The 26,992-nt window shown below is 60.1% G+C and overlaps 1 protein-coding gene across 1 annotated transcript in view; it reads left to right on the top strand.

Annotated features, from left to right (window-relative positions):
- The window catches only part of LOC143171777 (tenascin-X-like), a 63,625-nt gene that overhangs the window by 22,832 nt on the left and 13,801 nt on the right, over positions 1 to 26,992 (top strand). The window contains 11 exon segments of the mRNA XM_076360857.1: positions 1,743 to 2,030; positions 3,999 to 4,292; positions 6,240 to 6,533; positions 8,489 to 8,782; positions 9,482 to 9,790; positions 10,742 to 11,035; positions 12,991 to 13,284; positions 15,282 to 15,569; positions 19,803 to 20,090; positions 22,075 to 22,368; positions 24,353 to 24,646. Coding sequence (XP_076216972.1) covers positions 1,743 to 2,030; positions 3,999 to 4,292; positions 6,240 to 6,533; positions 8,489 to 8,782; positions 9,482 to 9,790; positions 10,742 to 11,035; positions 12,991 to 13,284; positions 15,282 to 15,569; positions 19,803 to 20,090; positions 22,075 to 22,368; positions 24,353 to 24,646 — 3,231 coding nt within the window.

The following is a 26,992-nucleotide window of genomic DNA, read 5'->3' as shown; positions in this document are numbered from 1 at the left end:
GTTCCCAACTCTGGTTGAGTGGGAGGAGAGGTGGGTGGGTGGGTGGGTGGATGGACCAGTGGAGGCTGCATGGATGGCAGGGCAGACGGGTGGGAGGACAGACGGGCGGATGGTGAAAGAGATTGATGGATGGATGAATGCTCTAGCTGAGGAACAAATTTGCCAGCGGATGGCTGGCGAGGCTGGCATTACGAATGGTGGGGTGGGTGGCAGCGGGGAGGAATGGGTGTTGGTCTGGACAACTGGATTGCTGTTTGGATGGTTGAATTTGCGGGCGGGTGGATGGAAAATGGTGCTTGGAGCAAGGGGTGACGGGATGGCTGGAAGCATGGATGGATGGAGAGGTAAAACAGCCGGTTGGACGGATGCGCGGTTGGATGGTTGGCGGAGTTTACTGGAGGGAGGTTGGGAGGGCGGGAGGGAGGGATGCTCCCCTGTGTGCTCTACGTTGTGCCTCTCCATGGCAGCCTCATCCCCGCCATCGGAGGAACCGCCATCAGAGGAGCCACCATCCCAGCCGATCCTGGGCGAGCTCACGGCCTCCCGGGTCGCCCCCGACTCCATCCAGCTGGAGTGGAGCGTCCCCGAGGGCACCTTTGACTCCTTCACGGTGCAGTACAGGGATGCACAGGGCCAGCCCCAGGTGCTGCCTGTGGACGGTGGTTCGCGCACGGTGAGCGTGCCTGGGCTGTCGCCGTCCCGGCGCTACAAGTTCAACCTGTACGGGGTGTGGGGTCGGAAGCGCCTGGGCCCCGTCTCCACTGACGCCGTCACAGGTGAGTGGGTCTGTGGGACCACCCGTGCCCTTGGTGGCGCTGGGTTTGGAGTGTGTCAGGAGCTGGGGCAGGGCCCGTTCAAGATCTTTGGCCCATCTGGGAAAGGGGAACTTCTCTTGGGTGTTGACCGGGGGCTGGATGGGGGGACGGGTGCAGGCAGGGTTGAAGGCAGTAAGGGAGGGGGAGAGAGAGGGACGCCTGGAGGGAGGCAGTGATGGGGGTTCGGGTGGTGGGATGAGTGTGTGGCTCGTTGGGTGAGGAGGTGGTTGGATGTTTGGATGGATGTTTGGATGTTTGGCTGGCTGGCTGGTTGCTGGTGGGTGGTTGGTGAATAGGTTGATTGGATGGATAGGTGATTGAACGGCTGGTTGCCTGGCTAGCTGTGTGTTTTGATGGACGATGGGTGATCGGATGGTTGGGTAGAGGAATGGGTTCAAGGACCGCTGGATGGAATAGTGCCTGGAAAAATGGTTGATTGGAGGGATGGAAGGAGGGATGGTTGGACGGAGAAATGGCGGGAGAGAAGGTTGCGTGGAGAGCTTGTCAAAAGGATTGGTGGTTGGATGAAAGGCATGTCGAGGACATGGATGAATGAAGGGATGACGACATGGGTGACCAAAAACCTGCCTTAAGGAGTAGATAGATTGTTTGGGTGATGTGGCTGATGGTTGGATGATGAGAGGGATGAATGGACAGGCAGGTGTAGAGTGGAAGGCTGCATGTGTGGGTGGCTGGAAGGCTGGTGGGTGGAAGGGTGTTAGGGATGGATGGAAGGAGCCGGGGGGTGGATGCTTGGGGGAACTGATACCTGGAGGGATGATTAGTCGAACGTATGCGTGGATGGAGAGACGGATGGTTGGGTAGAAAAATGGATGGATGGATGGATGGATGGATGGATGGATGGATGGATGGACAGACACTTTGATGTTTATGCCCTGCATTGTGCCCTGTCTGTTGCAGCTGCAGCCGAGCCTGAGGAGGAACCACCGACCCAGCCCCGCCTGGGCGAGCTCACGGCCTCCCGGGTCGCCCCCGACTCCATCCAGCTGGAGTGGAGCGTCCCCGAGGGCACCTTTGACTCCTTCACGGTGCAGTACAGGGATGCACAGGGCCAGCCCCAGGTGCTGCCCGTGGACGGTGGTTCGCGCACGGTGAGCGTGCCTGGGCTGTCGCCGTCCCGGCGCTACAAGTTCAACCTGTACGGGGTGTGGGGTCGGAAGCGCCTGGGCCCCGTCTCCACCGACGCCGTCACAGGTGAGGGGTTCTGTGGGCCCCGTCTGTGTCCCCTGTGGGCCCTGGGTTTGTTGTGGGGCTGGAGCCCGTTGAGTGGGAACATCTCTTAGACATTGAGTTGGGGAGGGATGTAGGGAAGGGCACGTGCAAGGTCGGAGAGTGGAATGGAGGGATGGAGGAGGGATGGAGGGATGGATGTTGAAGGGAATGGACCTGGGAAAGGAAGGATAAGTAGCTGGATGAAGGGAATTGTGTTCCCAACTCTGGTTGAGTGGGAGGAGAGGTGGGTGGGTGGGTGGGTGGATGGATCAGTGGAGGCTGCATGGATGGCAGGGCAGACGGGTGGGAGGACAGACGGGCGGATGGTGAAAGAGATTGATGGATGGATGAATGCTCTAGCTGAGGAACAAATTTGCCAGCGGATGGCTGGCGAGGCTGGCATTACGAATGGTGGGGTGGGTGGCAGCGGGGAGGAATGGGTGTTGGTCTGGACAACTGGATTGCTGTTTGGATGGTTGAATTTGCGGGCGGGTGGATGGAAAATGGTGCTTGGAGCAAGGGGTGACGGGATGGCTGGAAGCATGGATGGATGGAGAGGTAAAACAGCCGGTTGGACGGATGCGCGGTTGGATGGTTGGCGGAGTTTACTGGAGGGAGGTTGGGAGGGCGGGAGGGAGGGATGCTCCCCTGTGTGCTCTACGTTGTGCCTCTCCATGGCAGCCTCATCCCCGCCATCGGAGGAACCGCCATCAGAGGAGCCACCATCCCAGCCGATCCTGGGCGAGCTCACGGCCTCCCGGGTCGCCCCCGACTCCGTCCAGCTGGAGTGGAGCGTCCCCGAGGGCACCTTTGACTCCTTCACGGTGCAGTACAGGGATGCACAGGGCCAGCCCCAGGTGCTGCCCGTGGACGGTGGTTCGCGCACGGTGAGCGTGCCTGGGCTGTCGCCGTCCCGGCGCTACAAGTTCAACCTGTACGGGGTGTGGGGTCGGAAGCGCCTGGGCCCCGTCTCCACCGACGCCGTCACAGGTGAGTGGGTCTGTGGGACCACCCGTGCCCTTGGTGGCGCTGGGTTTGGAGTGTGTCAGGAGCTGGGGCAGGGCCCGTTCAAGATCTTTGGCCCATCTGGGAAAGGGGAACTTCTCTTGGGTGTTGACCGGGGGCTGGATGGGGGGACGGGTGCAGGCAGGGTTGAAGGCAGTAAGGGAGGGGGAGAGAGAGGGACGCCTGGAGGGAGGCAGTGATGGGGGTTCGGGTGGTGGGATGAGTGTGTGGCTCGTTGGGTGAGGAGGTGGTTGGATGTTTGGATGGATGTTTGGATGTTTGGCTGGCTGGCTGGTTGCTGGTGGGTGGTTGGTGAATAGGTTGATTGGATGGATAGATGATTGAACGGCTGGTTGCCTGGCTAGCTGTGTGTTTTGATGGACGATGGGTGATCGGATGGTTGGGTAGAGGAATGGGTTCAAGGACCGCTGGATGGAATAGTGCCTGGAAAAATGGTTGATTGGAGGGATGGAAGGAGGGATGGTTGGACGGAGAAATGGCGGGAGAGAAGGTTGCGTGGAGAGCTTGTCAAAAGGATTGGTGGTTGGATGAAAGGCATGTCGAGGACATGGATGAACGAAGGGATGACGACATGGGTGACCAAAAACCTGCCTTAAGGAGTAGATAGATTGTTTGGGTGATGTGGCTGATGGTTGGATGATGAGAGGGATGAATGGACAGGCAGGTGTAGAGTGGAAGGCTGCATGTGTGGGTGGCTGGAAGGCTGGTGGGTGGAAGGGTGTTAGGGATGGATGGAAGGAGCCGGGGGGTGGATGCTTGGGGGAACTGATACCTGGAGGGATGATTAGTCGAACGTATGCGTGGATGGAGAGACGGATGGTTGGGTAGAAAAATGGATGGATGGATGGATGGATGGATGGATGGATGGATGGATGGACAGACACTTTGATGTTTATGCCCTGCATTGTGCCCTGTCTGTTGCAGCTGCAGCCGAGCCTGAGGAGGAACCACCGACCCAGCCCCGCCTGGGCGAGCTCACGGCCTCCCGGGTCGCCCCCGACTCCATCCAGCTGGAGTGGAGCGTCCCCGAGGGCACCTTTGACTCCTTCACGGTGCAGTACAGGGATGCACAGGGCCAGCCCCAGGTGCTGCCCGTGGACGGTGGTTCGCGCACGGTGAGCGTGCCTGGGCTGTCGCCGTCCCGGCGCTACAAGTTCAACCTGTACGGGGTGTGGGGTCGGAAGCGCCTGGGCCCCGTCTCCACCGACGCCGTCACAGGTGAGGGGTTCTGTGGGCCCCGTCTGTGTCCCCTGTGGGCCCTGGGTTTGTTGTGGGGCTGGAGCCCGTTGAGTGGGAACATCTCTTAGACATTGAGTTGGGGAGGGATGTAGGGAAGGGCACGTGCAAGGTCGGAGAGTGGAATGGAGGGATGGAGGAGGGATGGAGGGATGGATGTTGAAGGGAATGGACCTGGGAAAGGAAGGATAAGTAGCTGGATGAAGGGAATTGTGTTCCCAACTCTGGTTGAGTGGGAGGAGAGGTGGGTGGGTGGGTGGGTGGATGGATCAGTGGAGGCTGCATGGATGGCAGGGCAGACGGGTGGGAGGACAGACGGGCGGATGGTGAAAGAGATTGATGGATGGATGAATGCTCTAGCTGAGGAACAAATTTGCCAGCGGATGGCTGGCGAGGCTGGCATTACGAATGGTGGGGTGGGTGGCAGCGGGGAGGAATGGGTGTTGGTCTGGACAACTGGATTGCTGTTTGGATGGTTGAATTTGCGGGCGGGTGGATGGAAAATGGTGCTTGGAGCAAGGGGTGACGGGATGGCTGGAAGCATGGATGGATGGAGAGGTAAAACAGCCGGTTGGACGGATGCGCGGTTGGATGGTTGGCGGAGTTTACTGGAGGGAGGTTGGGAGGGCGGGAGGGAGGGATGCTCCCCTGTGTGCTCTACGTTGTGCCTCTCCATGGCAGCCTCATCCCCGCCATCGGAGGAACCGCCATCAGAGGAGCCACCATCCCAGCCGATCCTGGGCGAGCTCACGGCCTCCCGGGTCGCCCCCGACTCCGTCCAGCTGGAGTGGAGCGTCCCCGAGGGCACCTTTGACTCCTTCACGGTGCAGTACAGGGATGCACAGGGCCAGCCCCAGGTGCTGCCCGTGGACGGTGGTTCGCGCACGGTGAGCGTGCCTGGGCTGTCGCCGTCCCGGCGCTACAAGTTCAACCTGTACGGGGTGTGGGGTCGGAAGCGCCTGGGCCCCGTCTCCACCGACGCCGTCACAGGTGAGTGGGTCTGTGGGACCACCCGTGCCCTTGGTGGCGCTGGGTTTGGAGTGTGTCAGGAGCTGGGGCAGGGCCCGTTCAAGATCTTTGGCCCATCTGGGAAAGGGGAACTTCTCTTGGGTGTTGACCGGGGGCTGGATGGGGGGACGGGTGCAGGCAGGGTTGAAGGCAGTAAGGGAGGGGGAGAGAGAGGGACGCCTGGAGGGAGGCAGTGATGGGGGTTCGGGTGGTGGGATGAGTGTGTGGCTCGTTGGGTGAGGAGGTGGTTGGATGTTTGGATGGATGTTTGGATGTTTGGCTGGCTGGCTGGTTGCTGGTGGGTGGTTGGTGAATAGGTTGATTGGATGGATAGATGATTGAACGGCTGGTTGCCTGGCTAGCTGTGTGTTTTGATGGACGATGGGTGATCGGATGGTTGGGTAGAGGAATGGGTTCAAGGACCGCTGGATGGAATAGTGCCTGGAAAAATGGTTGATTGGAGGGATGGAAGGAGGGATGGTTGGACGGAGAAATGGCGGGAGAGAAGGTTGCGTGGAGAGCTTGTCAAAAGGATTGGTGGTTGGATGAAAGGCATGTCGAGGACATGGATGAACGAAGGGATGACGACATGGGTGACCAAAAACCTGCCTTAAGGAGTAGATAGATTGTTTGGGTGATGTGGCTGATGGTTGGATGATGAGAGGGATGAATGGACAGGCAGGTGTAGAGTGGAAGGCTGCATGTGTGGGTGGCTGGAAGGCTGGTGGGTGGAAGGGTGTTAGGGATGGATGGAAGGAGCCGGGGGTGGATGGTTGGGGGAACTGACACCTGGAGGGATGATTAGTCGAACGTATGCGTGGATGGAGAGACGGATGGTTGGGTAGAAAAATGGATGGATGGATGGATGGATGGACAGACACTTTGATGTTTATGCCCTGCATTGTGCCCTGTCTGTTGCAGCTGCAGCCGAGCCTGAGGAGGAACCACCGACCCAGCCCCGCCTGGGCGAGCTCACGGCCTCCCGGGTCGCCCCCGACTCCATCCAGCTGGAGTGGAGCGTCCCCGAGGGCACCTTTGACTCCTTCACGGTGCAGTACAGGGATGCACAGGGCCAGCCCCAGGTGCTGCCCGTGGACGGTGGTTCGCGCACGGTGAGCGTGCCTGGGCTGTCGCCGTCCCGGCGCTACAAGTTCAACCTGTACGGGGTGTGGGGTCGGAAGCGCCTGGGCCCCGTCTCCACCGACGCCGTCACAGGTGAGGGGTTCTGTGGGCCCCGTCTGTGTCCCCTGTGGGCCCTGGGTGTGTTGTGGGGCTGGAGCCCGTTGAGTGGGAACATCTCTTAGACATTGAGTTGGGGAGGGATGTAGGGAAGGGCACGTGCAAGGTCGGAGAGTGGAATGGAGGGATGGAGGAGGGATGGAGGGATGGATGTTGAAGGGAATGGACCTGGGAAAGGAAGGATAAGTAGCTGGATGAAGGGAATTGTGTTCCCAACTCTGGTTGAGTGGGAGGAGAGGTGGGTGGGTGGGTGGGTGGATGGATCAGTGGAGGCTGCATGGATGGCAGGGCAGACGGGTGGGAGGACAGACGGGCGGATGGTGAAAGAGATTGATGGATGGATGAATGCTCTAGCTGAGGAACAAATTTGCCAGCGGATGGCTGGCGAGGCTGGCATTACGAATGGTGGGGTGGGTGGCAGCGGGGAGGAATGGGTGTTGGTCTGGACAACTGGATTGCTGTTTGGATGGTTGAATTTGCGGGCGGGTGGATGGAAAATGGTGCTTGGAGCAAGGGGTGACGGGATGGCTGGAAGCATGGATGGATGGAGAGGTAAAACAGCCGGTTGGACGGATGCGCGGTTGGATGGTTGGCGGAGTTTACTGGAGGGAGGTTGGGAGGGCGGGAGGGAGGGATGCTCCCCTGTGTGCTCTACGTTGTGCCTCTCCATGGCAGCCTCATCCCCGCCATCGGAGGAACCGCCATCAGAGGAGCCACCATCCCAGCCGATCCTGGGCGAGCTCACGGCCTCCCGGGTCGCCCCCGACTCCGTCCAGCTGGAGTGGAGCGTCCCCGAGGGCACCTTTGACTCCTTCACGGTGCAGTACAGGGATGCACAGGGCCAGCCCCAGGTGCTGCCCGTGGACGGTGGTTCGCGCACGGTGAGCGTGCCTGGGCTGTCGCCGTCCCGGCGCTACAAGTTCAACCTGTACGGGGTGTGGGGTCGGAAGCGCCTGGGCCCCGTCTCCACCGACGCCGTCACAGGTGAGTGGGTCTGTGGGACCACCCGTGCCCTTGGTGGCGCTGGGTTTGGAGTGTGTCAGGAGCTGGGGCAGGGCCCGTTCAAGATCTTTGGCCCATCTGGGAAAGGGGAACTTCTCTTGGGTGTTGACCGGGGGCTGGATGGGGGGACGGGTGCAGGCAGGGTTGAAGGCAGTAAGGGAGGGGGAGAGAGAGGGACGCCTGGAGGGAGGCAGTGATGGGGGTTCGGGTGGTGGGATGAGTGTGTGGCTCGTTGGGTGAGGAGGTGGTTGGATGTTTGGATGGATGTTTGGATGTTTGGATGTTTGGCTGGCTGGCTGGTTGCTGGTGGGTGGTTGGTGAATAGGTTGATTGGATGGATAGATGATTGAACGGCTGGTTGCCTGGCTAGCTGTGTGTTTTGATGGACGATGGGTGATCGGATGGTTGGGTAGAGGAATGGGTTCAAGGACCGCTGGATGGAATAGTGCCTGGAAAAATGGTTGATTGGAGGGATGGAAGGAGGGATGGTTGGACGGAGAAATGGCGGGAGAGAAGGTTGCGTGGAGAGCTTGTCAAAAGGATTGGTGGTTGGATGAAAGGCATGTCGAGGACATGGATGAACGAAGGGATGACGACATGGGTGACCAAAAACCTGCCTTAAGGAGTAGATAGATTGTTTGGGTGATGTGGCTGATGGTTGGATGATGAGAGGGATGAATGGACAGGCAGGTGTAGAGTGGAAGGCTGCATGTGTGGGTGGCTGGAAGGCTGGTGGGTGGAAGGGTGTTAGGGATGGATGGAAGGAGCGGGGGGTGGATGGTTGGGGGAACTGATACCTGGAGGGATGATTAGTCGAACGTATGCGTGGATGGAGAGACGGATGGTTGGGTAGAAAAATGGATGGATGGATGGATGGATGGACAGACACTTTGATGTTTATGCCCTGCATTGTGCCCTGTCTGTTGCAGCTGCAGCCGAGCCTGAGGAGGAACCACCGACCCAGCCCCGCCTGGGCGAGCTCACGGCCTCCCGGGTCGCCCCCGACTCCGTCCAGCTGGAGTGGAGCGTCCCCGAGGGCACCTTTGACTCCTTCACGGTGCAGTACAGGGATGCACAGGGCCAGCCCCAGGTGCTGCCCGTGGACGGTGGTTCGCGCACGGTGAGCGTGCCTGGGCTGTCGCCGTCCCGGCGCTACAAGTTCAACCTGTACGGGGTGTGGGGTCGGAAGCGCCTGGGCCCCGTCTCCACCGACGCCGTCACAGGTGAGGGGTTCTGTGGGCCCCGTCTGTGTCCCCTGTGGGCCCTGGGTTTGTTGTGGGGCTGGAGCCCGTTGAGTGGGAACATCTCTTAGACATTGAGTTGGGGAGGGATGTAGGGAAGGGCACGTGCAAGGTCGGAGAGTGGAATGGAGGGATGGAGGAGGGATGGAGGGATGGATGTTGAAGGGAATGGACCTGGGAAAGGAAGGATAAGTAGCTGGATGAAGGGAATTGTGTTCCCAACTCTGGTTGAGTGGGAGGAGAGGTGGGTGGGTGGGTGGGTGGATGGATCAGTGGAGGCTGCATGGATGGCAGGGCAGACGGGTGGGAGGACAGACGGGCGGATGGTGAAAGAGATTGATGGATGGATGAATGCTCTAGCTGAGGAACAAATTTGCCAGCGGATGGCTGGCGAGGCTGGCATTACGAATGGTGGGGTGGGTGGCAGCGGGGAGGAATGGGTGTTGGTCTGGACAACTGGATTGCTGTTTGGATGGTTGAATTTGCGGGCGGGTGGATGGAAAATGGTGCTTGGAGCAAGGGGTGACGGGATGGCTGGAAGCATGGATGGATGGAGAGGTAAAACAGCCGGTTGGACGGATGCGCGGTTGGATGGTTGGCGGAGTTTACTGGAGGGAGGTTGGGAGGGCGGGAGGGAGGGATGCTCCCCTGTGTGCTCTACGTTGTGCCTCTCCATGGCAGCCTCATCCCCGCCATCGGAGGAACCGCCATCAGAGGAGCCACCATCCCAGCCGATCCTGGGCGAGCTCACGGCCTCCCGGGTCGCCCCCGACTCCGTCCAGCTGGAGTGGAGCGTCCCCGAGGGCACCTTTGACTCCTTCACGGTGCAGTACAGGGATGCACAGGGCCAGCCCCAGGTGCTGCCCGTGGACGGTGGTTCGCGCACGGTGAGCGTGCCTGGGCTGTCGCCGTCCCGGCGCTACAAGTTCAACCTGTACGGGGTGTGGGGTCGGAAGCGCCTGGGCCCCGTCTCCACCGACGCCGTCACAGGTGAGTGGGTCTGTGGGACCACCCGTGCCCTTGGTGGCGCTGGGTTTGGAGTGTGTCAGGAGCTGGGGCAGGGCCCGTTCAAGATCTTTGGCCCATCTGGGAAAGGGGAACTTCTCTTGGGTGTTGACCGGGGGCTGGATGGGGGGACGGGTGCAGGCAGGGTTGAAGGCAGTAAGGGAGGGGGAGAGAGAGGGACGCCTGGAGGGAGGCAGTGATGGGGGTTCGGGTGGTGGGATGAGTGTGTGGCTCGTTGGGTGAGGAGGTGGTTGGATGTTTGGATGGATGTTTGGATGTTTGGATGTTTGGCTGGCTGGCTGGTTGCTGGTGGGTGGTTGGTGAATAGGTTGATTGGATGGATAGATGATTGAACGGCTGGTTGCCTGGCTAGCTGTGTGTTTTGATGGACGATGGGTGATCGGATGGTTGGGTAGAGGAATGGGTTCAAGGACCGCTGGATGGAATAGTGCCTGGAAAAATGGTTGATTGGAGGGATGGAAGGAGGGATGGTTGGACGGAGAAATGGCGGGAGAGAAGGTTGCGTGGAGAGCTTGTCAAAAGGATTGGTGGTTGGATGAAAGGCATGTCGAGGACATGGATGAACGAAGGGATGACGACATGGGTGACCAAAAACCTGCCTTAAGGAGTAGATAGATTGTTTGGGTGATGTGGCTGATGGTTGGATGATGAGAGGGATGAATGGACAGGCAGGTGTAGAGTGGAAGGCTGCATGTGTGGGTGGCTGGAAGGCTGGTGGGTGGAAGGGTGTTAGGGATGGATGGAAGGAGCGGGGGGTGGATGGTTGGGGGAACTGACACCTGGAGGGATGATTAGTCGAACGTATGCGTGGATGGAGAGACGGATGGTTGGGTAGAAAAATGGATGGATGGATGGATGGATGGATGGACAGACACTTTGATGTTTATGCCCTGCATTGTGCCCTGTCTGTTGCAGCTGCAGCCGAGCCTGAGGAGGAACCACCGACCCAGCCCCGCCTGGGCGAGCTCACGGCCTCCCGGGTCGCCCCCGACTCCATCCAGCTGGAGTGGAGCGTCCCCGAGGGCACCTTTGACTCCTTCACGGTGCAGTACAGGGATGCACAGGGCCAGCCCCAGGTGCTGCCCGTGGACGGTGGTTCGCGCACGGTGAGCGTGCCTGGGCTGTCGCCGTCCCGGCGCTACAAGTTCAACCTGTACGGGGTGTGGGGTCGGAAGCGCCTGGGCCCCGTCTCCACCGACGCCGTCACAGGTGAGGGGTTCTGTGGGCCCCGTCTGTGTCCCCTGTGGGCCCTGGGTTTGTTGTGGGGCTGGAGCCCGTTGAGTGGGAACATCTCTTAGACATTGAGTTGGGGAGGGATGTAGGGAAGGGCACGTGCAAGGTCGGAGAGTGGAATGGAGGGATGGAGGAGGGATGGAGGGATGGATGTTGAAGGGAATGGACCTGGGAAAGGAAGGATAAGTAGCTGGATGAAGGGAATTGTGTTCCCAACTCTGGTTGAGTGGGAGGAGAGGTGGGTGGGTGGGTGGGTGGATGGACCAGTGGAGGCTGCATGGATGGCAGGGCAGACGGGTGGGAGGACAGACGGGCGGATGGTGAAAGAGATTGATGGATGGATGAATGCTCTAGCTGAGGAACAAATTTGCCAGCGGATGGCTGGCGAGGCTGGCATTACGAATGGTGGGGTGGGTGGCAGCGGGGAGGAATGGGTGTTGGTCTGGACAACTGGATTGCTGTTTGGATGGTTGAATTTGCGGGCGGGTGGATGGAAAATGGTGCTTGGAGCAAGGGGTGACGGGATGGCTGGAAGCATGGATGGATGGAGAGGTAAAACAGCCGGTTGGACGGATGCGCGGTTGGATGGTTGGCGGAGTTTACTGGAGGGAGGTTGGGAGGGCGGGAGGGAGGGATGCTCCCCTGTGTGCTCTACGTTGTGCCTCTCCATGGCAGCCTCATCCCCGCCATCGGAGGAACCGCCATCAGAGGAGCCACCATCCCAGCCGATCCTGGGCGAGCTCACGGCCTCCCGGGTCGCCCCCGACTCCGTCCAGCTGGAGTGGAGCGTCCCCGAGGGCACCTTTGACTCCTTCACGGTGCAGTACAGGGATGCACAGGGCCAGCCCCAGGTGCTGCCCGTGGACGGTGGTTCGCGCACGGTGAGCGTGCCTGGGCTGTCGCCGTCCCGGCGCTACAAGTTCAACCTGTACGGGGTGTGGGGTCGGAAGCGCCTGGGCCCCGTCTCCACCGACGCCGTCACAGGTGAGTGGGTCTGTGGGACCACCCGTGCCCTTGGTGGCGCTGGGTTTGGAGTGTGTCAGGAGCTGGGGCAGGGCCCGTTCAAGATCTTTGGCCCATCTGGGAAAGGGGAACTTCTCTTGGGTGTTGACCGGGGGCTGGATGGGGGGACGGGTGCAGGCAGGGTTGAAGGCAGTAAGGGAGGGGGAGAGAGAGGGACGCCTGGAGGGAGGCAGTGATGGGGGTTCGGGTGGTGGGATGAGTGTGTGGCTCGTTGGGTGAGGAGGTGGTTGGATGTTTGGATGGATGTTTGGATGTTTGGATGTTTGGCTGGCTGGCTGGTTGCTGGTGGGTGGTTGGTGAATAGGTTGATTGGATGGATAGATGATTGAACGGCTGGTTGCCTGGCTAGCTGTGTGTTTTGATGGACGATGGGTGATCGGATGGTTGGGTAGAGGAATGGGTTCAAGGACCGCTGGATGGAATAGTGCCTGGAAAAATGGTTGATTGGAGGGATGGAAGGAGGGATGGTTGGACGGAGAAATGGCGGGAGAGAAGGTTGCGTGGAGAGCTTGTCAAAAGGATTGGTGGTTGGATGAAAGGCATGTCGAGGACATGGATGAACGAAGGGATGACGACATGGGTGACCAAAAACCTGCCTTAAGGAGTAGATAGATTGTTTGGGTGATGTGGCTGATGGTTGGATGATGAGAGGGATGAATGGACAGGCAGGTGTAGAGTGGAAGGCTGCATGTGTGGGTGGCTGGAAGGCTGGTGGGTGGAAGGGTGTTAGGGATGGATGGAAGGAGCCGGGGGTGGATGGTTGGGGGAACTGACACCTGGAGGGATGATTAGTCGAACGTATGCGTGGATGGAGAGACGGATGGTTGGGTAGAAAAATGGATGGATGGATGGATGGATGGACAGACACTTTGATGTTTATGCCCTGCATTGTGCCCTGTCTGTTGCAGCTGCAGCCGAGCCTGAGGAGGAACCACCGACCCAGCCCCGCCTGGGCGAGCTCACGGCCTCCCGGGTCGCCCCTGACTCCGTCCAGCTGGAGTGGAGCGTCCCCGAGGGCACCTTTGACTCCTTCACGGTGCAGTACAGGGATGCACAGGGCCAGCCCCAGGTGCTGCCCGTGGATGGTGGTTCGCGCACGGTGAGCGTGCCTGGGCTGTCGCCGTCCCGGCGCTACAAGTTCAACCTGTACGGGGTGTGGGGTCGGAAGCGCCTGGGCCCCGTCTCCACCGACGCCGTCACAGGTGAGGGGTTCTGTGGGCCCCGTCTGTGTCCCCTGTGGGCCCTGGGTTTGTTGTGGGGCTGGAGCCCGTTGAGTGGGAACATCTCTTAGACATTGAGTTGGGGAGGGATGTAGGGAAGGGCACGTGCAAGGTCGGAGAGTGGAATGGAGGGATGGAGGAGGGATGGAGGGATGGATGTTGAAGGGAATGGACCTGGGAAAGGAAGGATAAGTAGCTGGATGAAGGGAATTGTGTTCCCAACTCTGGTTGAGTGGGAGGAGAGGTGGGTGGGTGGGTGGGTGGATGGACCAGTGGAGGCTGCATGGATGGCAGGGCAGACGGGTGGGAGGACAGACGGGCGGATGGTGAAAGAGATTGATGGATGGATGAATGCTCTAGCTGAGGAACAAATTTGCCAGCGGATGGCTGGCGAGGCTGGCATTACGAATGGTGGGGTGGGTGGCAGCGGGGAGGAATGGGTGTTGGTCTGGACAACTGGATTGCTGTTTGGATGGTTGAATTTGCGGGCGGGTGGATGGAAAATGGTGCTTGGAGCAAGGGGTGACGGGATGGCTGGAAGCATGGATGGATGGAGAGGTAAAACAGCCGGTTGGACGGATGCGCGGTTGGATGGTTGGCGGAGTTTACTGGAGGGAGGTTGGGAGGGCGGGAGGGAGGGATGCTCCCCTGTGTGCTCTACGTTGTGCCTCTCCATGGCAGCCTCATCCCCGCCATCGGAGGAACCGCCATCAGAGGAGCCACCATCCCAGCCGATCCTGGGCGAGCTCACGGCCTCCCGGGTCGCCCCCGACTCCGTCCAGCTGGAGTGGAGCGTCCCCGAGGGCACCTTTGACTCCTTCACGGTGCAGTACAGGGATGCACAGGGCCAGCCCCAGGTGCTGCCCGTGGACGGTGGTTCGCGCACGGTGAGCGTGCCTGGGCTGTCGCCGTCCCGGCGCTACAAGTTCAACCTGTACGGGGTGTGGGGTCGGAAGCGCCTGGGCCCCGTCTCCACCGACGCCGTCACAGGTGAGTGGGTCTGTGGGACCACCCGTGCCCTTGGTGGCGCTGGGTTTGGAGTGTGTCAGGAGCTGGGGCAGGGCCCGTTCAAGATCTTTGGCCCATCTGGGAAAGGGGAACTTCTCTTGGGTGTTGACCGGGGGCTGGATGGGGGGACGGGTGCAGGCAGGGTTGAAGGCAGTAAGGGAGGGGGAGAGAGAGGGACGCCTGGAGGGAGGCAGTGATGGGGGTTCGGGTGGTGGGATGAGTGTGTGGCTCGTTGGGTGAGGAGGTGGTTGGATGTTTGGATGGATGGGTGGATGTTTGGATGGATGTTTGGATGTTTGGATGTTTGGCTGGCTGGCTGGTTGCTGGTGGGTGGTTGGTGAATAGGTTGATTGGATGGATAGATGATTGAACGGCTGGTTGCCTGGCTAGCTGTGTGTTTTGATGGACGATGGGTGATCGGATGGTTGGGTAGAGGAATGGGTTCAAGGACCGCTGGATGGAATAGTGCCTGGAAAAATGGTTGATTGGAGGGATGGAAGGAGGGATGGTTGGACGGAGAAATGGCGGGAGAGAAGGTTGCGTGGAGAGCTTGTCAAAAGGATTGGTGGTTGGATGAAAGGCATGTCGAGGACATGGATGAAGGAAGGGATGACGACATGGGTGACCAAAAACCTGCCTTAAGGAGTAGATAGATTGTTTGGGTGATGTGGCTGATGGTTGGATGATGAGAGGGATGAATGGACAGGCAGGTGTAGAGTGGAAGGCTGCATGTGTGGGTGGCTGGAAGGCTGGTGGGTGGAAGGGTGTTAGGGATGGATGGAAGGAGCGGGGGGTGGATGCTTGGGGGAACTGACACCTGGAGGGATGATTAGTCGAACGTATGCGTGGATGGAGAGACGGATGGTTGGGTAGAAAAATGGATGGATGGATGGATGGATGGATGGATGGATGGACGGACGGACACTTTGATGTTTATGCCCTGCATTGTGCCCTGTCTGTTGCAGCTGCAGCCGAGCCTGAGGAGGAACCACCGACCCAGCCCCGCCTGGGCGAGCTCACGGCCTCCCGGGTCGCCCCCGACTCCATCCAGCTGGAGTGGAGCGTCCCTGAGGGCACCTTTGACTCCTTCACGGTGCAGTACAAGGATGCACAGGGCCAGCCCCAGGTGCTGCCCGTGGACGGTGGTTCGCGCACGGTGAGCGTGCCTGGGCTGTCGCCGTCCCGGCGCTACAAGTTCAACCTGTACGGGGTGTGGGGTCGGAAGCGCCTGGGCCCCGTCTCCACCGACGCCGTCACAGGTGAGGGGCTCTGTGGGCCCCGTCTGTGTCCCCTGTGGGCCCTGGGTGTGTTGTGGGGCTGGAGCCCGTTGAGTGGGAACATCTCTTAGACATTGAGTTGGGGAGGGATGTAGGGAAGGGCACGTGCAAGGTCGGAGAGTGGAATGGAGGGATGGAGGAGGGATGGAGGGATGGATGTTGAAGGGAATGGACCTGGGAAAGGAAGGATAAGTAGCTGGATGAAGGGAATTGTGTTCCCAACTCTGGTTGAGTGGGAGGAGAGGTGGGTGGGTGGGTGGGTGGATGGACCAGTGGAGGCTGCATGGATGGCAGGGCAGACGGGTGGGAGGACAGACGGGCGGATGGTGAAAGAGATTGATGGATGGATGAATGCTCTAGCTGAGGAACAAATTTGCCAGCGGATGGCTGGCGAGGCTGGCATTACGAATGGTGGGGTGGGTGGCAGCGGGGAGGAATGGGTGTTGGTCTGGACAACTGGATTGCTGTTTGGATGGTTGAATTTGCGGGCGGGTGGATGGAAAATGGTGCTTGGAGCAAGGGGTGACGGGATGGCTGGAAGCATGGATGGATGGAGAGGTAAAACAGCCGGTTGGACGGATGCGCGGTTGGATGGTTGGCGGAGTTTACTGGAGGGAGGTTGGGAGGGCGGGAGGGAGGGATGCTCCCCTGTGTGCTCTACGTTGTGCCTCTCCATGGCAGCCTCATCCCCGCCATCGGAGGAACCGCCATCAGAGGAGCCACCATCCCAGCCGATCCTGGGCGAGCTCACGGCCTCCCGGGTCGCCCCCGACTCCGTCCAGCTGGAGTGGAGCGTCCCCGAGGGCACCTTTGACTCCTTCACGGTGCAGTACAGGGATGCACAGGGCCAGCCCCAGGTGCTGCCCGTGGACGGTGGTTCGCGCACGGTGAGCGTGCCTGGGCTGTCGCCGTCCCGGCGCTACAAGTTCAACCTGTACGGGGTGTGGGGTCGGAAGCGCCTGGGCCCCGTCTCCACCGACGCCGTCACAGGTGAGTGGGTCTGTGGGACCACCCGTGCCCTTGGTGGTTTGGAGTGTGTCAGGAGCTGGGGCAGGGCCCGTTCAAGATCTTTGGCCCATCTGGGAAAGGGGAACTTCTCTTGGGTGTTGACCGGGGGCTGGATGGGGGGACGGGTGCAGGCAGGGTTGAAGGCAGTAAGGGAGGGGGAGAGAGAGGGACGCCTGGAGGGAGGCAGTGATGGGGGTTCGGGTGGTGGGATGAGTGTGTGGCTCGTTGGGTGAGGAGGTGGTTGGATGTTTGGATGGATGGGTGGATGTTTGGATGGATGTTTGGATGTTTGGATGTTTGGCTGGCTGGCTGGTTGCTGGTGGGTGGTTGGTGAATAGGTTGATTGGATGGATAGATGATTGAACGGCTGGTTGCCTGGCTAGCTGTGTGTTTTGATGGACGATGGGTGATCGGATGGTTGGGTAGAGGAATGGGTTCAAGGACCGCTGGATGGAATAGTGCCTGGAAAAATGGTTGATTGGAGGGATGGAAGGAGGGATGGTTGGACGGAGAAATGGCGGGAGAGAAGGTTGCGTGGAGAGCTTGTCAAAAGGATTGGTGGTTGGATGAAAGGCATGTCGAGGACATGGATGAACGAAGGGATGACGACATGGGTGACCAAAAACCTGCCTTAAGGAGTAGATAGATTGTTTGGGTGATGTGGCTGATGGTTGGATGATGAGAGGGATGAATGGACAGGCAGGTGTAGAGTGGAAGGCTGCATGTGTGGGTGGCTGGAAGGCTGGTGGGTGGAAGGGTGTTAGGGATGGATGGAAGGAGCCGGGGGGTGGATGCTTGGGGGAACTGACACCTGGAGGGATGATTAGTCGAACGTATGCGTGGATGGAGAGACGGATGGTTGGGTAGAAAAATGGATGGATGGATGGATGGATGGATGGATGGACAGACACTTTGATGTTTATGCCCTGCATTGTGCCCTGTCTGTTGCAGCTGCAGCCGAGCCTGAGGAGGAACCACCGACCCAGCCCCGCCTGGGCGAGCTCACGGCCTCCCGGGTCGCCCCCGACTCCGTCCAGCTGGAGTGGAGCGTCCCCGAGGGCACCTTTGACTCCTTCACGGTGCAGTACAGGGATGCACAGGGCCAGACCCAGGTGCTGCCCGTGGACGGTGGTTCGCGCACGGTGAGCGTGCCTGGGCTGTCGCCGTCCCGGCGCTACAAGTTCAACCTGTACGGGGTGTGGGGTCGGAAGCGCCTGGGCCCCGTCTCCACCGACGCCGTCACAGGTGAGGGGTTCTGTGGGCCCCGTCTGTGTCCCCTGTGGGCCCTGGGTTTGTTGTGGGGCTGGAGCCCGTTGAGTGGGAACATCTCTTAGACATTGAGTTGGGGAGGGATGTAGGGAAGGGCACGTGCAAGGTCGGAGAGTGGAATGGAGGGATGGAGGAGGGATGGAGGGATGGATGTTGAAGGGAATGGACCTGGGAAAGGAAGGATAAGTAGCTGGATGAAGGGAATTGTGTTCCCAACTCTGGTTGAGTGGGAGGAGAGGTGGGTGGGTGGGTGGGTGGATGGACCAGTGGAGGCTGCATGGATGGCAGGGCAGACGGGTGGGAGGACAGACGGGCGGATGGTGAAAGAGATTGATGGATGGATGAATGCTCTAGCTGAGGAACAAATTTGCCAGCGGATGGCTGGCGAGGCTGGCATTACGAATGGTGGGGTGGGTGGCAGCGGGGAGGAATGGGTGTTGGTCTGGACAACTGGATTGCTGTTTGGATGGTTGAATTTGCGGGCGGGTGGATGGAAAATGGTGCTTGGAGCAAGGGGTGACGGGATGGCTGGAAGCATGGATGGATGGAGAGGTAAAACAGCCGGTTGGACGGATGCGCGGTTGGATGGTTGGCGGAGTTTACTGGAGGGAGGTTGGGAGGGCGGGAGGGAGGGATGCTCCCCTGTGTGCTCTACGTTGTGCCTCTCCATGGCAGCCTCATCCCCGCCATCGGAGGAACCGCCATCAGAGGAGCCACCATCCCAGCCGATCCTGGGCGAGCTCACGGCCTCCCGGGTCGCCCCCGACTCCGTCCAGCTGGAGTGGAGCGTCCCCGAGGGCACCTTTGACTCCTTCACGGTGCAGTACAGGGATGCACAGGGCCAGCCCCAGGTGCTGCCTGTGGACGGTGGTTCGCGCACGGTGAGCATGCCTGGGCTGTCGCCGTCCCAGCGCTACAAGTTCAACCTGTACGGGGTGTGGGGTCGGAAGCGCCTGGGCCCCGTCTCCACCGACGCCGTCACAGGTGAGTGGGTCTGTGGGACCACCCGTGCCCTTGGTGGCGCTGGGTTTGGAGTGTGTCAGGAGCTGGGGCAGGGCCCGTTCAAGATCTTTGGCCCATCTGGGAAAGGGGAACTTCTCTTGGGTGTTGACCGGGGGCTGGATGGGGGGACGGGTGCAGGCAGGGTTGAAGGCAGTAAGGGAGGGGGAGAGAGAGGGACGCCTGGAGGGAGGCAGTGATGGGGGTTCGGGTGGTGGGATGAGTGTGTGGCTCGTTGGGTGAGGAGGTGGTTGGATGTTTGGATGGATGTTTGGATGTTTGGATGTTTGGCTGGCTGGCTGGTTGCTGGTGGGTGGTTGGTGAATAGGTTGATTGGATGGATAGATGATTGAACGGCTGGTTGCCTGGCTAGCTGTGTGTTTTGATGGACGATGGGTGATTGGATGGTTGGGTAGAGGAATGGGTTCAAGGACCGCTGGATGGAATAGTGCCTGGAAAAATGGTTGATTGGAGGGATGGAAGGAGGGATGGTTGGACGGAGAAATGGCGGGAGAGAAGGTTGCGTGGAGAGCTTGTCAAAAGGATTGGTGGTTGGATGAAAGGCATGTCGAGGACATGGATGAAGGAAGGGATGACGACATGGGTGACCAAAAACCTGCCTTAAGGAGTAGATAGATTGTTTGGGTGATGTGGCTGATGGTTGGATGATGAGAGGGATGAATGGACAGGCAGGTGTAGAGTGGAAGGCTGCATGTGTGGGTGGCTGGAAGGCTGGTGGGTGGAAGGGTGTTAGGGATGGATGGAAGGAGCCGGGGGGTGGATGGTTGGGGGAACTGACACCTGGAGGGATGATTAGTCGAACGTATGCGTGGATGGAGAGACGGATGGTTGGGTAGAAAAATGGATGGATGGATGGATGGATGGACAGACACTTTGATGTTTATGCCCTGCATTGTGCCCTGTCTGTTGCAGCTGCAGCCGAGCCTGAGGAGGAACCACCGACCCAGCCCCGCCTGGGCGAGCTCACGGCCTCCCGGGTCGCCCCCGACTCCGTCCAGCTGGAGTGGAGCGTCCCCGAGGGCACCTTTGACTCCTTCACGGTGCAGTACAGGGATGCACAGGGCCAGCCCCAGGTGCTGCCCGTGGACGGTGGTTCGCGCACGGTGAGCGTGCCTGGGCTGTCGCCGTCCCGGCGCTACAAGTTCAACCTGTACGGGGTGTGGGGTCGGAAGCGCCTGGGCCCCGTCTCCACCGACGCCGTCACAGGTGAGGGGTTCTGTGGGCCCCGTCTGTGTCCCCTGTGGGCCCTGGGTTTGTTGTGGGGCTGGAGCCCGTTGAGTGGGAACATCTCTTAGACATTGAGTTGGGGAGGGATGTAGGGAAGGGCACGTGCAAGGTCGGAGAGTGGAATGGAGGGATGGAGGAGGGATGGAGGGATGGATGTTGAAGGGAATGGACCTGGGAAAGGAAGGATAAGTAGCTGGATGAAGGGAATTGTGTTCCCAACTCTGGTTGAGTGGGAGGAGAGGTGGGTGGGTGGGTGGGTGGATGGACCAGTGGAGGCTGCATGGATGGCAGGGCAGACGGGTGGGAGGACAGACGGGCGGATGGTGAAAGAGATTGATGGATGGATGAATGCTCTAGCTGAGGAACAAATTTGCCAGCGGATGGCTGGCGAGGCTGGCATTACGAATGGTGGGGTGGGTGGCAGCGGGGAGGAATGGGTGTTGGTCTGGACAACTGGATTGCTGTTTGGATGGTTGAATTTGCGGGCGGGTGGATGGAAAATGGTGCTTGGAGCAAGGGGTGACGGGATGGCTGGAAGCATGGATGGATGGAGAGGTAAAACAGCCGGTTGGACGGATGCGCGGTTGGATGGTTGGCGGAGTTTACTGGAGGGAGGTTGGGAGGGCGGGAGGGAGGGATGCTCCCCTGTGTGCTCTACGTTGTGCCTCTCCATGGCAGCCTCATCCCCGCCATCGGAGGAACCGCCATCAGAGGAGCCACCATCCCAGCCGATCCTGGGCGAGCTCACGGCCTCCCGGGTCGCCCCCGACTCCGTCCAGCTGGAGTGGAGCGTCCCCGAGGGCACCTTTGACTCCTTCACGGTGCAGTACAGGGATGCACAGGGCCAGCCCCAGGTGCTGCCCGTGGACGGTGGTTCGCGCACGGTGAGCGTGCCTGGGCTGTCGCCGTCCCGGCGCTACAAGTTCAACCTGTACGGGGTGTGGGGTCGGAAGCGCCTGGGCCCCGTCTCCACCGACGCCGTCACAGGTGAGTGGGTCTGTGGGACCACCCGTGCCCTTGGTGGCGCTGGGTTTGGAGTGTGTCAGGAGCTGGGGCAGGGCCCGTTCAAGATCTTTGGCCCATCTGGGAAAGGGGAACTTCTCTTGGGTGTTGACCGGGGGCTGGATGGGGGGACGGGTGCAGGCAGGGTTGAAGGCAGTAAGGGAGGGGGAGAGAGAGGGACGCCTGGAGGGAGGCAGTGATGGGGGTTCGGGTGGTGGGATGAGTGTGTGGCTCGTTGGGTGAGGAGGTGGTTGGATGTTTGGATGGATGGGTGGATGTTTGGATGGATGTTTGGATGTTTGGCTGGCTGGCTGGTTGCTGGTGGGTGGTTGGTGAATAGGTTGATTGGATGGATAGATGATTGAACGGCTGGTTGCCTGGCTAGCTGTGTGTTTTGATGGACGATGGGTGATCGGATGGTTGGGTAGAGGAATGGGTTCAAGGACCGCTGGATGGAATAGTGCCTGGAAAAATGGTTGATTGGAGGGATGGAAGGAGGGATGGTTGGACGGAGAAATGGCGGGAGAGAAGGTTGCGTGGAGAGCTTGTCAAAAGGATTGGTGGTTGGATGAAAGGCATGTCGAGGACATGGATGAAGGAAGGGATGACGACATGGGTGACCAAAAACCTGCCTTAAGGAGTAGATAGATTGTTTGGGTGATGTGGCTGATGGTTGGATGATGAGAGGGATGAATGGACAGGCAGGTGTAGAGTGGAAGGCTGCATGTGTGGGTGGCTGGAAGGCTGGTGGGTGGAAGGGTGTTAGGGATGGATGGAAGGAGCCGGGGGGTGGATGCTTGGGGGAACTGACACCTGGAGGGATGATTAGTCGAACGTATGCGTGGATGGAGAGACGGATGGTTGGGTAGAAAAATGGATGGATGGATGGATGGATGGATGGATGGATGGATGGACGGACACTTTGATGTTTATGCCCTGCATTGTGCCCTGTCTGTTGCAGCTGCAGCCGAGCCTGAGGAGGAACCACCGACCCAGCCCCGCCTGGGCGAGCTCACGGCCTCCCGGGTCGCCCCCGACTCCATCCAGCTGGAGTGGAGCGTCCCCGAGGGCACCTTTGACTCCTTCACGGTGCAGTACAGGGATGCACAGGGCCAGCCCCAGGTGCTGCCCGTGGACGGTGGTTCGCGCACGGTGAGCGTGCCTGGGCTGTCGCCGTCCCGGCGCTACAAGTTCAACCTGTACGGGGTGTGGGGTCGGAAGCGCCTGGGCCCCGTCTCCACCGACGCCGTCACAGGTGAGGGGTTCTGTGGGCCCCGTCTGTGTCCCCTGTGGGCCCTGGGTTTGTTGTGGGGCTGGAGCCCGTTGAGTGGGAACATCTCTTAGACATTGAGTTGGGGAGGGATGTAGGGAAGGGCACGTGCAAGGTCGGAGAGTGGAATGGAGGGATGGAGGAGGGATGGAGGGATGGATGTTGAAGGGAATGGACCTGGGAAAGGAAGGATAAGTAGCTGGATGAAGGGAATTGTGTTCCCAACTCTGGTTGAGTGGGAGGAGAGGTGGGTGGGTGGGTGGGTGGATGGACCAGTGGAGGCTGCATGGATGGCAGGGCAGACGGGTGGGAGGACAGACGGGCGGATGGTGAAAGAGATTGATGGATGGATGAATGCTCTAGCTGAGGAACAAATTTGCCAGCGGATGGCTGGCGAGGCTGGCATTACGAATGGTGGGGTGGGTGGCAGCGGGGAGGAATGGGTGTTGGTCTGGACAACTGGATTGCTGTTTGGATGGTTGAATTTGCGGGCGGGTGGATGGAAAATGGTGCTTGGAGCAAGGGGTGACGGGATGGCTGGAAGCATGGATGGATGGAGAGGTAAAACAGCCGGTTGGACGGATGCGCGGTTGGATGGTTGGCGGAGTTTACTGGAGGGAGGTTGGGAGGGCGGGAGGGAGGGATGCTCCCCTGTGTGCTCTACGTTGTGCCTCTCCATGGCAGCCTCATCCCCGCCATCGGAGGAACCGCCATCAGAGGAGCCACCATCCCAGCCGATCCTGGGCGAGCTCACGGCCTCCCGGGTCGCCCCCGACTCCGTCCAGCTGGAGTGGAGCGTCCCCGAGGGCACCTTTGACTCCTTCACGGTGCAGTACAGGGATGCACAGGGCCAGCCCCAGGTGCTGCCCGTGGACGGTGGTTCGCGCACGGTGAGCGTGCCTGGGCTGTCGCCGTCCCGGCGCTACAAGTTCAACCTGTACGGGGTGTGGGGTCGGAAGCGCCTGGGCCCCGTCTCCACCGACGCCGTCACAGGTGAGTGGGTCTGTGGGACCACCCGTGCCCTTGGTGGCGCTGGGTTTGGAGTGTGTCAGGAGCTGGGGCAGGGCCCGTTCAAGATCTTTGGCCCATCTGGGAAAGGGGAACTTCTCTTGGGTGTTGACCGGGGGCTGGATGGGGGGACGGGTGCAGGCAGGGTTGAAGGCAGTAAGGGAGGGGGAGAGAGAGGGACGCCTGGAGGGAGGCAGTGATGGGGGTTCGGGTGGTGGGATGAGTGTGTGGCTCGTTGGGTGAGGAGGTGGTTGGATGTTTGGATGGATGGGTGGATGTTTGGATGGATGTTTGGATGTTTGGCTGGCTGGCTGGTTGCTGGTGGGTGGTTGGTGAATAGGTTGATTGGATGGATAGATGATTGAACGGCTGGTTGCCTGGCTAGCTGTGTGTTTTGATGGACGATGGGTGATCGGATGGTTGGGTAGAGGAATGGGTTCAAGGACCGCTGGATGGAATAGTGCCTGGAAAAATGGTTGATTGGAGGGATGGAAGGAGGGATGGTTGGACGGAGAAATGGCGGGAGAGAAGGTTGCGTGGAGAGCTTGTCAAAAGGATTGGTGGTTGGATGAAAGGCATGTCGAGGACATGGATGAAGGAAGGGATGACGACATGGGTGACCAAAAACCTGCCTTAAGGAGTAGATAGATTGTTTGGGTGATGTGGCTGATGGTTGGATGATGAGAGGGATGAATGGACAGGCAGGTGTAGAGTGGAAGGCTGCATGTGTGGGTGGCTGGAAGGCTGGTGGGTGGAAGGGTGTTAGGGATGGATGGAAGGAGCCGGGGGGTGGATGCTTGGGGGAACTGACACCTGGAGGGATGATTAGTCGAACGTATGCGTGGATGGAGAGACGGATGGTTGGGTAGAAAAATGGATGGATGGATGGATGGATGGATGGATGGATGGATGGACGGACACTTTGATGTTTATGCCCTGCATTGTGCCCTGTCTGTTGCAGCTGCAGCCGAGCCTGAGGAGGAACCACCGACCCAGCCCCGCCTGGGCGAGCTCACGGCCTCCCGGGTCGCCCCCGACTCCATCCAGCTGGAGTGGAGCGTCCCCGAGGGCACCTTTGACTCCTTCACGGTGCAGTACAGGGATGCACAGGGCCAGCCCCAGGTGCTGCCCGTGGACGGTGGTTCGCGCACGGTGAGCGTGCCTGGGCTGTCGCCGTCCCGGCGCTACAAGTTCAACCTGTACGGGGTGTGGGGTCGGAAGCGCCTGGGCCCCGTCTCCACCGACGCCGTCACAGGTGAGGGGTTCTGTGGGCCCCGTCTGTGTCCCCTGTGGGCCCTGGGTTTGTTGTGGGGCTGGAGCCCGTTGAGTGGGAACATCTCTTAGACATTGAGTTGGGGAGGGATGTAGGGAAGGGCACGTGCAAGGTCGGAGAGTGGAATGGAGGGATGGAGGAGGGATGGAGGGATGGATGTTGAAGGGAATGGACCTGGGAAAGGAAGGATAAGTAGCTGGATGAAGGGAATTGTGTTCCCAACTCTGGTTGAGTGGGAGGAGAGGTGGGTGGGTGGGTGGGTGGATGGACCAGTGGAGGCTGCATGGATGGCAGGGCAGACGGGTGGGAGGACAGACGGGCGGATGGTGAAAGAGATTGATGGATGGATGAATGCTCTAGCTGAGGAACAAATTTGCCAGCGGATGGCTGGCGAGGCTGGCATTACGAATGGTGGGGTGGGTGGCAGCGGGGAGGAATGGGTGTTGGTCTGGACAACTGGATTGCTGTTTGGATGGTTGAATTTGCGGGCGGGTGGATGGAAAATGGTGCTTGGAGCAAGGGGTGACGGGATGGCTGGAAGCATGGATGGATGGAGAGGTAAAACAGCCGGTTGGACGGATGCGCGGTTGGATGGTTGGCGGAGTTTACTGGAGGGAGGTTGGGAGGGCGGGAGGGAGGGATGCTCCCCTGTGTGCTCTACGTTGTGCCTCTCCATGGCAGCCTCATCCCCGCCATCGGAGGAACCGCCATCAGAGGAGCCACCATCCCAGCCGATCCTGGGCGAGCTCACGGCCTCCCGGGTCGCCCCCGACTCCGTCCAGCTGGAGTGGAGCGTCCCCGAGGGCACCTTTGACTCCTTCACGGTGCAGTACAGGGATGCACAGGGCCAGCCCCAGGTGCTGCCCGTGGACGGTGGTTCGCGCACGGTGAGCGTGCCTGGGCTGTCGCCGTCCCGGCGCTACAAGTTCAACCTGTACGGGGTGTGGGGTCGGAAGCGCCTGGGCCCCGTCTCCACCGACGCCGTCACAGGTGAGTGGGTCTGTGGGACCACCCGTGCCCTTGGTGGCGCTGGGTTTGGAGTGTGTCAGGAGCTGGGGCAGGGCCCGTTCAAGATCTTTGGCCCATCTGGGAAAGGGGAACTTCTCTTGGGTGTTGACCGGGGGCTGGATGGGGGGACGGGTGCAGGCAGGGTTGAAGGCAGTAAGGGAGGGGGAGAGAGAGGGACGCCTGGAGGGAGGCAGTGATGGGGGTTCGGGTGGTGGGATGAGTGTGTGGCTCGTTGGGTGAGGAGGTGGTTGGATGTTTGGATGGATGGGTGGATGTTTGGATGGATGTTTGGATGTTTGGATGTTTGGCTGGCTGGCTGGTTGCTGGTGGGTGGTTGGTGAATAGGTTGATTGGATGGATAGATGATTGAACGGCTGGTTGCCTGGCTAGCTGTGTGTTTTGATGGACGATGGGTGATCGGATGGTTGGGTAGAGGAATGGGTTCAAGGACCGCTGGATGGAATAGTGCCTGGAAAAATGGTTGATTGGAGGGATGGAAGGAGGGATGGTTGGACGGAGAAATGGCGGGAGAGAAGGTTGCGTGGAGAGCTTGTCAAAAGGATTGGTGGTTGGATGAAAGGCATGTCGAGGACATGGATGAACGAAGGGATGACGACATGGGTGACCAAAAACCTGCCTTAAGGAGTAGATAGATTGTTTGGGTGATGTGGCTGATGGTTGGATGATGAGAGGGATGAATGGACAGGCAGGTGTAGAGTGGAAGGCTGCATGTGTGGGTGGCTGGAAGGCTGGTGGGTGGAAGGGTGTTAGGGATGGATGGAAGGAGCGGGGGGTGGATGCTTGGGGGAACTGATACCTGGAGGGATGATTAGTCGAACGTATGCGTGGATGGAGAGACGGATGGTTGGGTAGAAAAATGGATGGATGGATGGATGGATGGATGGATGGACAGACACTTTGATGTTTATGCCCTGCATTGTGCCCTGTCTGTTGCAGCTGCAGCCGAGCCTGAGGAGGAACCACTGACCCAGCCCCGCCTGGGCGAGCTCACGGCCTCCCGGGTCGCCCCCGACTCCATCCAGCTGGAGTGGAGCGTCCCTGAGGGCACCTTTGACTCCTTCACGGTGCAGTACAAGGATGCACAGGGCCAGCCCCAGGTGCTGCCTGTGGACGGTGGTTCGCGCATGGTGAGCGTGCCTGGGCTGTCGCCGTCCCGGCGCTACAAGTTCAACCTGTACGGGGTGTGGGGTCGGAAGCGCCTGGGCCCCGTCTCCACCGACGCCGTCACAGGTGAGGGGCTCTGTGGGCCCCGTCTGTGTCCCCTGTGGGCCCTGGGTGTGTTGTGGGGCTGGAGCCCGT

This window comes from Aptenodytes patagonicus, chromosome 31 (genome assembly GCF_965638725.1).
Source record: "Aptenodytes patagonicus chromosome 31, bAptPat1.pri.cur, whole genome shotgun sequence".
Lineage (NCBI taxonomy): Eukaryota > Metazoa > Chordata > Aves > Sphenisciformes > Spheniscidae > Aptenodytes > Aptenodytes patagonicus.
This window is presented reverse-complemented; position numbering and strand designations above follow the sequence as displayed.